Genomic DNA, 13362 nt, shown 5'->3' with positions numbered 1-13362 from the left:
TTATTCTTTCAATTCCATGCTCCTCACTACACCTCCTGCCCATCTAATCACTGTAGGGTTCAGAGCCTTCTGTTACACGGCCCCTCATCTCTAGAACTCACTTCATATGTTCATTAGACATCTTAGTGATCTTACAGTCTTAAAATCCCATCTGGTTTTATTGCTTATTGCTTCCTATTGCTGTTTTATAGTTGTTGTTATATTGCATTTTATGTTAGGTGACCTTGAGTGTCTTGAAAGGCACCCAAAAATAAAATGTCACTCACACTTGCTATATTTTAGTCATTACTTTTGCATTGACTAATATATCAGACAAAAATCCCTAACCAGTTTTACTCTGTCTTCTTTATCTGACTGTGGCGTTTATCTTTAAAAGCCTTGCACTCAGAGAGTTTACACATGTCCATGTGATCTGTCTTGAAAATTACCTCGGCAGTCATCATTAAACCTTAACATCCTTTGCTTTGATGTGCAATGCTTGAAAAGGATCATTCTCTGCAGTATTATCCGTCTTGCCCTGACTGAGATTCTCTTTAAATTGTCTTTTAAACCGTGCTGCATCAAAACCAGAGACTCTCGTTGTCTTTGGACAATCTTACATCCCTAGGGAATAATGTCAAAGCAGCACAAACCTGCCACTGCAAAACTTCCTGAGTAGGTTTATAATTGTGCATGTATAAAACACTTTAAATCACAAATGAACTGTGACTCATCACATTTTGTTTCTTAATTTTTACTAGCCACATTTAGGCCTTCTCACTGCCCTTTATAGCAGAATCAATAAATCACAAACAAAACTTGCCTATCAACATAAATTAAATTAAAAGATCTCAAAAAGCAACACATCATCCTCTGTTTAAAAAAGAAAAACCAGAGCAGATGGGAAACACAGTCACTGACATATATCAATCTGGAAAGGGTTACAAAGCTTTTATTTCAGCCATAGGAGCCCAGCAAACCACAGTGAGAGTCAGTATCCAAAAAAGGAAAAAAACATTGGAAAGGCAGTGAACCTTCCTAGGATCAGCTGGCCAACCAAAATTACTCCAAGTGCCTACAGAAGAATCCAAGAGAACATCTCAAGCACTTAAGGCCTGACTTGCTTCAATTATTGGTCATAATTCAACAAAAATAAAAAGACTGGAGAAAAATGGCAGTTCCAAGACAAAAACAGCTACTGACCGAAATGGACCCAATGACTAGCCTCACATTTGTCAACAAAAACGTCCTGCTGATCCCCAAGACTTAAAACAAAAATGAGACAAAAGTGGAACTCTTTGCAAGGTGTGTGATCCATCTGATGTAACATTAGCAGAGCAGTTAAGTAGAAAAACATCTCATAGCAAAACATAGTTGTGGTACTATGATGTTCAGGGACTTTTTGGCTGCGTCAGAACCTGGACAACCTGACATAATTGAAGAATTATAAATCTGCTCACTACCAGATAATCCTAAAGGAGAATGTCCTGCCAACAATTTGTGGCCTTAAGCTCAAACATACTGTGGTTATGTTGCAGGGAAATTATCCAGTGCACAGCAGAAAGTCCTCCTCTGAATGCCTGAAAAACATAAAATTAAGGTTTTGGAGTGGCCTAGTCACAGCCTGGGACTGAAACAGGTTCATGAAAACCTTCCAATGTGGGTGAATGAAAATAATTATGTGACTCATTTCTAGTTTTCGCAAACTCTTGATGGGAGTTGTTGCCTCTAAATGTGGCATAACCAGTTATATTTTAAAACAGGCCTAGGCTTATTTAGACAGCGTATTTCCATCAATAAATTAAATCTTCATGTGAAAACTGTTTTGGTATTTTTATATAGAATTTCTTTGATTATCTGAAACATTTATGTGAGAAATAATTTAAAACTGTAAATATCTGTATGGCCTCATACTTTATCAAAGCAAGTCACTTTCATTTTTATTTTATGGTTATCACCAAAGTAATAAAACAAATCTGCTGGGATTGTTTACAGGTCTTTGAAAAATGTTTTTTATGCATAATGATAATTACAAATCTTGAAATAAAAAGTGGATTATACTGTGTTTCAGACTTTATTATTTTGTGTAATTTTTCTAAAACAAGGAGGAAAATATATAACTGCTTTGGCCAGTTTATAGGAGTCAAAAATTATGTAATCTTGTTGGGCTGTAAAATAGTTTGGATTTATGTACAGATGTACCGATGCATTTATCTCAAAACAAAAACAATCAGTTCCAACTTGGATAAGCGAAAGCCCAGTCTTTTTTTCAACATTTATATATAATAGAAAACCATTTTAATGAGTGCTGGTGTCAAATTAATATATTACATTTACATTTTTGACAAAATGCTGAAAACTATCTCTAAAGATCCTCTAATCCATATGAAAAGCTCTTATTTATAACCTTAATAAGTTACTAAATTTATGTATGTCTTTGTTCTGCTGAATTGCATTCATTTAACTGAGTTTAAAGACAAAAACTGATGATTTGTGTATGTACAGTAAAAATTAAATTAATCATTACAGAGGATGTGTATGACTTCTTATTTATCTGGCTTTGGGAATATTCAAGCTCAATTTTCCTTTCCGTGTTTACTAGTCTCTCCGCTCCTCCCATGCTCCTTACCACATCATGTCATCATGTCTGTTCACTTCCACTTAGGCACATTTTCCCCTATTTCCCAACAGTGTTTGCTTAATGTGATGAGCTTTGAAAATAAGAGGCTTATATTTTCCTCCATACCATTTAAATAAATCATTACTCTGATCAGACAGAGTGGTTTCCCTGGTATTGTTTGTGATCAATCAGTTTGTCTTAAATTTCTCATGCTTTTTAAAAGGGTTGCTTCCATAAGGATATGAAAAGACGAAGAAATGCAGAGGGCTGCACCCCCACTTTACATACAGCTTTGCAATATTTGTGGCCTGTCAGTTCCCTGTTTTCTTTTGCCCCCAATGAACCTAAAACCCCACACAGCCGATGTCACACTAGTGACACCTGGAGGCCGAACAATAAACATAATTTTTTGCAGCAGCATTAGATATTTAGTTTTGTCATTTACTTAGTTCCAGTTACATTTCAACATTAGTTTACAGGTCCTTCTCAAAATATTAGCATATTGTGATAATGTTCATAATTTTCCATAATGTCATGATGAAAATGTAACATTCATATATTTTAGATTCATTGCACACTAACTGAAATATTTCAGGTCTTTTATTGTCTTATTACGGATGAATTTGGCATACAGCTCATGAAAACCCAAAATTCCTATCTCACAAAATTAGCATATCATTAAAAGGGTCTCTAAACGAGCTATGAACCTAATCATCTGAATCAACGAGTTAACTCTAAACACCTGCAAAAGATTCCTGAGGCCTTTAAAACTCCCAGCCTGGTTCATCACTCAAAACCCCAATCATGGGTAAGACTGCCGACCTGACTGCTGTCCAGAAGGCCACTATTGACACCCTCAAGCAAGAGGGTAAGACACAAAGAAATTTCTGAACGAATAGGCTGTTCCCAGAGTGCTGTATCAAGGCACCTCAGTGGGAAGTCTGTGGGAAGGAAAAAGTGTGGCAGAAAACGCTGCACAACGAGAAGAGGTGACCGGACCCTGAGGAAGATTGTGGAGAAGGGCCGATTCCAGACCTTGGGGGACCTGCGGAAGCAGTGGACTGAGTCTGGAGTAGAAACATCCAGAGCCACCGTGCACAGGCGTGTGCAGGAAACGGGCCACAGGTGCCGCATTCCCCAGGTCAAGCCACTTTTGAACCAGAAACAGCGGCAGAAGCGCCTGACCTGGGCTACAGAGAAGCAGCACTGGACTGTTGCTCAGTGGTCCAAAGTACTTTTTTTGGATGAAAGCAAATTCTGCATGTCATTCAGAAATCAAGGTGCCAGAGTCTGGAGGAAGACTGGGGAGAAGGAAATGCCAGAGGTCCAGTGTCAAGTACCCACAGTCAGTGATGGTCTGGGGTGCCGTGTCAGCTGCTGGTGTTGGTCCACTGTGTTTTATCAAGGGCAGGGTCAATGCAGCAGGCTATCAGGAGATTTTGGAGCACTTCATGCTTCCATCTGCTGAAAAGCTTTATGGAGATGAAGATTTCATTTTTCAGCACGACCTGGCACCTGCTCACAGTGCCAAAACCACTGGTAAATGGTTTACTGACCATGGTATCACTGTGCTCAATTGGCCTGCCAACTCTCCTGACCTGAACCCCATAGAGAATCTGTGGGATATTGTGAAGAGAACATTGAGAGACTCAAGACCCAACACTCTGGATGAGCTAAAGGCCGCTATCGAAGCATCCTGGGCCTCCACAAGACCTCAGCAGTGCCACAGGCTGATTGCCTCCATGCCACGCCGCATTGAAGCAGTCATTTCTGCAAAAGGATTCCCGACCAAGTATTGAGTGCATAACTGTACATGATTATTTGAAGGTTGACGTTTTTTGTATTAGAAACACTTTTCTTTTATTGGTCGGATGAAATATGCTAATTTTGTGAGATAGGAATTTTGGGTTTTCATGAGCTGTATGCCAAAATCATCCGTATTAAGACAATAAAAGACCTGAAATATTTCAGTTAGTGTGCAATGAATCTAAAATATATGAATGTTAAATTTTCATCATGACATTATGGAAAATAATGAACTTTATCACAATATGCTAATATTTTGAGAAGGACCTGTATATTGTGTTGCTGTTAAGTTAGTTCATGTTTTCCTTTTAACTGGCATACATAGAGTGCCTTGCGAAAGTTTTCATGTTGCTTACATTTTTTTAGACTTTTTAATTTTATCTAAAAACATAATTTTTGAATTTTAAACTTTCATTTTTTAGTAATGGTACAACCACACTTCAACAGATTTCATTATATGTGATGAACAAATACAGAGTACTGTCTGTAGCTGTGCAATATTCTTTATATTTTCAAATGCATGATGAAACACTGCTTCGTAAAACGTTCAATGTTAGTGATATTATTTTATAACTCAACACTGCATGATGCTGTTTTTTAACTAATTTAATGTAAGACCTGTGCAACGTTTTACGTCCTCCTGTAAATTTCCCCTGGTTTCATAGGTCATATGTGTTTCTGCAGCAAAGCTCATTCTTTCTGATCAAACATTGCTTTTGTCGTACTCTGTAGAAGCTGTTCAGAAAGGAGATGAGGCCTCCATTCAAACCGACTGTTGGAAGACCTGAAGACACTTTCCATTTTGACCCTGAGTTCACCTCCAGAACACCAACAGGTAACATGTTGCTTGTAACATGTTTGTCCCCTATGCATGCATAGGCAGAGGGGGCAAATTGCTCAAAAGAAGATGACTCCTTTTCCATTTTAAGTCAGCTCTGGTTAGATGTAAAATCAGTAGTAAATAAGTGGAAGTATTCAAAATAGGTAGATTTGCATGTGGATTTTTCTCAGAGACTGTGTGTGTGTGTGTGTGTGTGTTTTCTATTTCCAGATTCTCCAGGGATTCCTCCAAGTGCAAACACACACCAGCTGTTTCGTGGTTTCAGCTTTGTGGCAACTAATCAAAACCAAGAGGCCACTGTTGCTCCTGTAGTTCCTTCCCGTCAAGAAGTGAACATTAACCCCATAGCGCAGGTTTGTACCATTTAGAAAATATCTAGTTACACATTGCACCTTAAAGTTTACACTTACTCACTGACAGACTAACAGATATTTGAAAATAAAATGAAAAATAAATATTACATCATGTAATCAGTATTCTCCAACAGCATATCCGCAGCGATGTGGCATTCAAAGATACATATGAGCTGAAGGAGGAAGTCGAGCAGACAGGAGCTTTTGTCCGCAAAAGATGTCTGCACAGAATTACTGCTGTGGAGTATTCAGTGAAGGTATGAAAATTTGTTCAGATAATCTTTTTCCTGGGCTTAAGTACAGTGGAAGACAGTTTGTTGTGGCTATAAAGAGTAAAAATAACTCTATATGTTTGCTTTTATTTTCTGAAAAACTGCTGGCTGCAAGTTAGTTTATGAAAACATCAGGGTTTTGGAATGTGGCTTTGTTGCAGACAACATTGATCTCAGTTCATTTTTAAAAGATCTCATGAACTCTTAAAACCACTACCAAATCATTGGAATATCTAGATTTACATTACTGCATATGCTTGATGCATTTTAGAAGTACCAAATGGAACATATCCCTAATATGTTAAATAGTTGTACTTGTGTGCAGTTAATAACAGATTCTATGTTCCGGTTTATTTAATCAGATTATTGACAGAGCCAAGAAAGATCCATCAGAAGAGATTGAAATTCTGTTACGATATGGACAGCATCCAAATATAATTACACTTAGAGATGTAAGTTAAAAAAAACACCACACTACAAAAGTAAAATAGGTAGAGCAGCAGCTCCTTGACTTTTTTGAAAATACGTATGTCCTTTCTCCTCTACATGTAGGTCTTTGACGATGGCAAGTGTGTTTTCTTGGTTCTTGATGTAGTGCGAGGAAACGAACTGCTGGACAGAGTTTTGAGACTGCCACATTTTACAGAGAGGGATGCATCAGACATCATTTGCACGCTGACCAAGACTGTGGAGTATTTACACTCCCAGGGGGTAAGATGGACTAGCCAAAATCCAAACAATTACATAAACTATGATTATGGCATTATACAGTGCGTCACACAATATTAGCATACCTGGTAAAGGTTGCACAAAAAACTAATTGCTCTTTTATAATGTCAGCAAAATCACACACAATAATGTAGGAATTCTACTCTTTTTCTTATTTCATTTCCCTTTTGGATTAAAAAGGTATTTTGAACTGAACTGAAAGAAAAATCTAATATTCTGAGATAATTGGCTCCCGTGGTAAAACAAGCATATCTGAAAATATTAGTTTAATTTATACTTTGGTTTTTCCTGTTGATCAGAGTATCTAAAAAAAATAATTTTATTTTATCTGAAGTCTTTGATTTTCTGTTTAAGTCCATTTCTCTGGCTACTCTTAAGCGTTCTTCAAGACAGGAAACTCAAGAGAACATGGTATTCACTTAAGATAACTCAGGTGTAAATGTTTAAATACATCTTTATTAGCAAGTATATTATAAGTTTGAGTTTGGCGTCTTTGCTCCAGTCTCACTACTCAATGGTCATGCTACTCAGGGGGTGATGTGTGCATCTCCACCTCTCTAAACATGTCTTCTACATCTCAGGAAGTAGGTAGAGAGCCTCTCACCTCATAGCCCAACACAGGGGATGGAGTGGTGAATGGGTTGCAAAGGAACCAAGCAGAAGCTGACAGCAGCAGAAAGCAGGCATGACAAAGCAGCGAAGGAAATGCAGAGGACAGACAATGTTTTTTCACAATAAATAGATTACCCAAATAATTTGCTTATGCTTGATACAGTATATTCTGTAGAGTGTGAGAAAGATCACATGTGAAGCAGCAGCACAGGCCAAGTTGATGGCCTGTATTGGTAGCAGGCGTCACCTCATTCAGAGTAATAATTTAAAACGTTTAAAACAACTGTAACTGTGATAAGCAAGGCTAGCCGAGAAGTAGAGGATTTTTTAGGATTTCCGAATATTATGGAAAGTGTTGTATTTATATTGTGAACATTTTGTTTCATCAGACAATCATTTAGAAACATTTATATTCCCAAGCACACCAAGAGCACGCACGTTGGTTGATCATTAGTTTTGTTTCAGGTTGTGCATCGAGACCTGAAACCCAGTAACATCCGCTATACTGATGAGGCTGGACTCCCAGAATCCATCAGGATATACGACTTTGGTTTTGCCAAACAGCTGCGGGCTGAAAATGGCTTGTTGATGACACCATGTTACACAGCCACATTCATGGCTCCTGAGGTACTGTGATATTTATCATCAATGTGACATAAAACATCTGCTATCTCTCCAACATTCACACAAAAAAGAAAACAGATCATGAAAACTTCTCATTGTGTATTTTTGTGTGTTTAGGTTTTAAGGAAACAGGGTTATGATGCAGCCTGTGACATCTGGAGCCTGGGGATCCTTCTCTACACAATGATAGCAGGGTTAGTGTAATGTTTAAAAGCAATAAAACTGCCAGTACTTTCAGCTTTATTTACTGGTCTGTCTATTGTCAGCATTAGGCTTGTGTGATGTCATGATTCCCTGCATATAATCCTATTGCGGCTGTCCTATAAGGAAAAAAAAAACTCCCGTTGATAAAACAACTTTACAGACAACAGGACAAAAGGTCACCCCAAGGACAAATCTCAGTTTTATCCCTTTTCCCATCTAAATTTTATCTTCTTTAATAGAATTGTATGGTCTTTACAAACTGTAAATATAAGTATTTGCCAAGTCTTATTTAAATTAGTTTATTGTTTTATTACTAATTTACCACATCATTAAATAACTGTAGACTTTTCATTCTTGTTCAGTTTCAGCCCATTTGCCAGCAGCCCTAACGACACAGCAGAGGAGATCCTGGCTCAGATTGGAAGTGGGAAAGTTGTCATCACAGGAGGGAACTGGGACTTGGTGTCTGAAGCTGCCAAGGTTACATCTTAATGTTCTCTGACATGTATTAAAAAGCTGTCTTTCCTTTGCTGCAGCACTGATTATGTCAAATTATGCTAATATTCTTTGTGTGTTGTCTGTGCATGTTTAACAGGACATAGTGATAAAGATGCTTCATGTGGACCCTCACCAGCGTCTAACTGCCCCGCAGGTAGGATCCTTTGTTAAAATACAGTGACCAACAAAAAAAGTTAGGTAGTTTAGGTGTTTCACTCTTTTTGTTTAGTAAAAAAAGTGTATATTTATTTTTTTCAACAAAGGTACCAACAAAGGTACCAAGTTGGACTCGTATGCATATGAGAAGGAAAAATAATAAGGTAGAAATATTCATGAGAAGCTAACCTGAAAATGGGAGCTGTTACTCTTTGTTTGAAACAAACAGATTCAACAGAGCTCATTAAAGAGGAAAGATGAAGGCTGTAATAAAGGTTTAGGAGCAACAAGCATTACAACCTCTTGACATTGGAGTTTAACACTCGGAAGAGACCTTAATTAGACAATCACAGAGCCAGATAGTGAGAACAGGTACCCATCGATGCCAGATCATGCTAGTCTTTTATGTGAGAGAGAACACCAATATCACATTTATATTTAACTTGCCTAAGGTTTGCCAGTATTCAGGAGTTGTGAGACCTCTTTACTAGACCCAACAGGAGATAGGTTGCAGAAGACTGACTGCACCAGACATTATAAGTGTGAAAACATCTATAGCTTGATTTATTGTAATTTTGATAGGTTTGTTATTTTACTTATTTTACTAACTTTAAACCAGAGTTGAATGCTGTATTTACTGTGTGTTACCAATAATTTGTTGTTTATAATGCTCTCTCTTAATTTTATGCTGCTGACTGGTATTAGATATGGATTATCAGTTTTATTGCAATGCTCTTTAGGTTCTTCGGCACCCGTGGATTGTAGAGAAGGACCAGCTTTCTAACAGACCTCTCACCAGGCAGGATGCCATCATCGTCAAGGTCAGATCCTTTCTGCATATGATTCTGTATTCATATGACTGCATCCCATTGTAAATTATTAACTGTTATATTTGTGTGTGTGTGTTTGTGTGTGTGTGTGCCCAAAGAAAACATTGAAAAGAAAAATCAACCAAACAAAAAAAAAAGTTAAAAACTAAATGCCTTTAGATCTACTCTAAACGATTACCAAAAGGTCTGGCTGGTTGAAAGGAAATATGAAGAGAAGCCCAAAGAATTAAGCATAGACTATTGTTTTTGCAATGAGACAGCACGATGAAGCTTGTTTTGTTGAAAAATAAACTATAAGACTTCAGAATATAAGAACTGTTGCCTATATGTCCAAACCAGGAAGTCATGAGGTAGTTAAAATGTCTAATTTCAACTCTAAATAGTAAGATGGTTTTACAAAACGATCCTGTTTCTGGACGGCAAATACATAAAATTGTGCACCCGTGTCCAGCTAAATCTAGCTTTTTATGTGTTTGGAGCACATTGATAAACCCAGAGAAATAAAACCAAAGGGAATTTGTATTTATGTTTATGTGTTGCATGTCACCATGGCGATATATCTATCTATATATATATATATATATATAAATAGATATATAGATCTATATCTATATATCTATAGATAAATTCAAACTCAAACTAAGCTAAATAGTTAAGGGGAAAAAATAAATATATTTTTTTCTATTATTATTATATAATTCAAAATATTTCAGTCTGTGTTAAACTGTAGTAAATATATTGGAGAATTTCTGATAGAACTGTTGCCACTGTTCAGTCATTCCCTTGCACAAATGCTCAATAAAAGACAGTTTAACATTTGAAATAGATAGAAATTCATGTTTGTAAAACAGAATAATAATTGCACAGAAGTGAACTGGATTGAGACGGCTCAGAATGTGGCTGATCAGGTCGATATGTATGCATAAAATCAGGATTTTTTTGGCTCTGTTTTCTTTTTTTTTTCCACAAAAGCTCAATATTAATAGTTTAGCAGGCCCTCCTGAAAGACTAGATCACAAATTAACAGCTGACCTGTTTCACCAGATGTATCATGATCATGATTTATTTATGTGTTTAGAAAAGGGTTTGTATAGTTGTGTTTTCTGATTTTGTACTATTATGTTGATTTAGCTTAATTTCAGTAACATCATGGTAGATTTCTGACATTTTAGCTTTCACTGGTCTTTGAAGTCACTGAACTTGAATTTATAAAACACTGATATTTAGTGAAACGTGACTTTTTTTGAGGCCAAACACACATCTGACCTACAAACCAGAGTGAGCTTTTTGTCCGTTTCTATTTATGAAATAAATACCAGCAGCTTGTTAGTGTTGATCATCTTATCCTCTCTGTGTTTGAATTATGACTTGAATAAAGAGAAAATGGCTTTTAAGATGTAAATAATACAGTAATTGTTGTTCTGCTCATTGATTAAATTAAAGTCATACACCTTAATATAATGCCTCAGAAATCCACTAGATGGCACTTTTACCACTTACTGGATTGTTGTACAGGTCATTTAACTGCATTGTCCTTTATCTTCCGCCAGGGGGCTCTGTCTGCCACATATTCTGCTCTAAAGCGCTGTGCTCCTGCTCCAGTCTTGGAACCAGTGCAGTCCTCCAGTCTGGCTCAGCGAAGAGGAATGAAAAAACTGGGCAGTTCAAGTATCACTTCAGAACCTACAGAAAAGGAATAACTTCATTATTAGAACAGAAAGTCAGTAGGCAAACTATAGTCATAATAAAAACCCTGCATTAAAAAGACCGACTCATTCTGACAAGGACAAATCATGCCTAATTAACATTATATTGGCAACAAGATTGATTTCTGTTCACTTGGTTTTCAGTGCAGTTGTTAAACTGTAGCAAAATGAGCTAATGTTACACTGTGACATAACATTTATTATGTCTTCATTGAGAGCTGGACTCTATGATCATGAGTAGCTTTAGTGGAGAAGTTTTATAGATCCTTTGGATCTGTCTGACCTGTCCTCTAGGCATTTCATACTTAATTCAAAAACAACTCCTTGGTGCAGTAAGAAACAGCCCTTCCAGTCATTTACAACAAACTCATTTGACTCCAAGCAAAGCAATTGTAAACATTTTTGGTCATGAAGGAAGGAAGACTTTTGTGCAATAAACACTGTGCAATACATCCAGCTCAACTGGAACTGCCTTGAATTACATGAAACGTAAACTAAGGAGAATAGACAGGAAAATAAAACTGAAAATCAATATTCAGTGCCACAAAGATCATATCGTAGACCTTTTTTTCATCTGTCTTTTGCTTATATTTTAACTTATAAATGTGTCACTCATTACAATAGCAATATTTTTTTTTATTCTTCAGGAGTTTTAGAATTTTGCATGTAAATGTAACAATATATGTTAATATCCTTTAACGGAGCTAACTGAGATAACTGTGGCACTGACTCTCATTTCATAATGCTTCATAGTAAATCTGCATATAAATCGTTGTGTGCATAATTTCAACATTTCACTAACTAAGATGTTTTACTGGTAAATGTATCCCTGATCAATTTTACTGAGCCAGCAGGAGGTAGGCAGGAAATTGGATGGGATACAGTAGGTGTGTCGTACTCTTAACCCATTTTTCTCAGCAAACAGTCCACAAATTGCATTGTTTAATCAACAACGAATGTGAGAATCCATTATTGCATTTGGCCTCTGCCAAGACTATAGGCTTGTTTTTTTCATTACAGTTTCAGAGCCAGAATATTTGAGAACCGCTGTGTTAAATGTTTGTTTATGCTGTTGTTTATTGCAGTCCTGTTTGCATTTATTAAGATTTAAAAGCAGAAAACACTATTAAGATTTAAAAGCAGAAAACACTATTAAGATTTAAAAGTAGAAAACACAAGACGAGATCATGAAAATGCTTAGAAAATGCAGACGTGAGTAGCACTTATGTTGTGTTATACATTTACAGTGTTCTACCTTTTGCCAGAAGAAATGAAGACCAATGTTCCACAGTTTACATGAATACTGTTAGAAGCTAAAACCAAGCTAAGCATATTTGGTAACTACAAGGCCCTGTAGTACATTGTGTACATCCTATGTTCTCCCTTGCATAAACTATGTTCTATTGCTTTACACATCTGTAACTCATGTAGGTGGGATTGATGCAATTCTTTAGGTCCACAATAGGCGCTTTAGATTTTATGTAATATGCCCCATGTTGGAGGTGAAGCTGTACATATGTTTTGCTAATTTAGGATGTACATAGCGTCATGCAAATCCCACACTGAAGAGGTCAAAATCTGTGTGTATATATATGCCCAGCTGTACAATGGCTCGCAGACATAGGGACTGTACATTTTGTGTTTGCATTTGTAAGGAAAGTGTAAATATATTGAGATGTTGTTCATCCATTGCTTAGACTGCACAGACTGTTGACCTGGTCAGACATTGAAATAACTGTCTAAAGGGCCAACATTTTACAAATAAAGTATGTGAAAAACAATGAGTACAGGTAAATACTGACAAGCTGATTCATGGGAATTTCATTCCACATATAAAAATGGATTTTGAGCAATTATGGGAAAATAGTGCAAATGCTACCTCTTATGACAAAGACTTTTTTCACTCTGGATGTCCGTGAGTTAACAAACAGTACTAAGTGTTTGAGCAGGTTATTTTTTTTTTTTTTTTGGCTGATCGATAGAGAAATATTTATTTTTCAAGAAAAACATATACAAAAAAAATCTGACTTTTGTCTCTCTCAATCTGTAGTTTATTTACATAAAGGAATTTCACATATTTAAAAATGTTACAGAAAAGAAGTAAACCAAATAAATAATTTAATTTAGTCTGA

General features: G+C 36.5%; 1 protein-coding gene across 1 annotated transcript in view; it reads left to right on the top strand.

Annotated features, from left to right (window-relative positions):
- Positions 1 to 13014, top strand: part of rps6ka2 (ribosomal protein S6 kinase, polypeptide 2) — a 28089-nt gene extending 15075 nt beyond the window's left edge. Inside the window, exons 12-22 of the mRNA XM_047364146.1 lie at positions 5138 to 5240; positions 5457 to 5599; positions 5734 to 5856; positions 6234 to 6323; positions 6424 to 6582; positions 7678 to 7839; positions 7954 to 8030; positions 8403 to 8520; positions 8636 to 8692; positions 9435 to 9515; positions 11075 to 13014. Coding sequence (XP_047220102.1) covers positions 5138 to 5240; positions 5457 to 5599; positions 5734 to 5856; positions 6234 to 6323; positions 6424 to 6582; positions 7678 to 7839; positions 7954 to 8030; positions 8403 to 8520; positions 8636 to 8692; positions 9435 to 9515; positions 11075 to 11224 — 1263 coding nt within the window. The 3' untranslated portion in view covers positions 11225 to 13014. The remainder of the gene's footprint in view (positions 1 to 5137; positions 5241 to 5456; positions 5600 to 5733; positions 5857 to 6233; positions 6324 to 6423; positions 6583 to 7677; positions 7840 to 7953; positions 8031 to 8402; positions 8521 to 8635; positions 8693 to 9434; positions 9516 to 11074) is intronic.
- The last annotated feature ends 348 nt before the right edge of the window (positions 13015 to 13362 follow it).

This window comes from Girardinichthys multiradiatus, chromosome 4, assembly GCF_021462225.1.
Source record: "Girardinichthys multiradiatus isolate DD_20200921_A chromosome 4, DD_fGirMul_XY1, whole genome shotgun sequence".
In the NCBI taxonomy this organism is placed as follows: domain Eukaryota; kingdom Metazoa; phylum Chordata; class Actinopteri; order Cyprinodontiformes; family Goodeidae; genus Girardinichthys; species Girardinichthys multiradiatus.
This window is presented reverse-complemented; position numbering and strand designations above follow the sequence as displayed.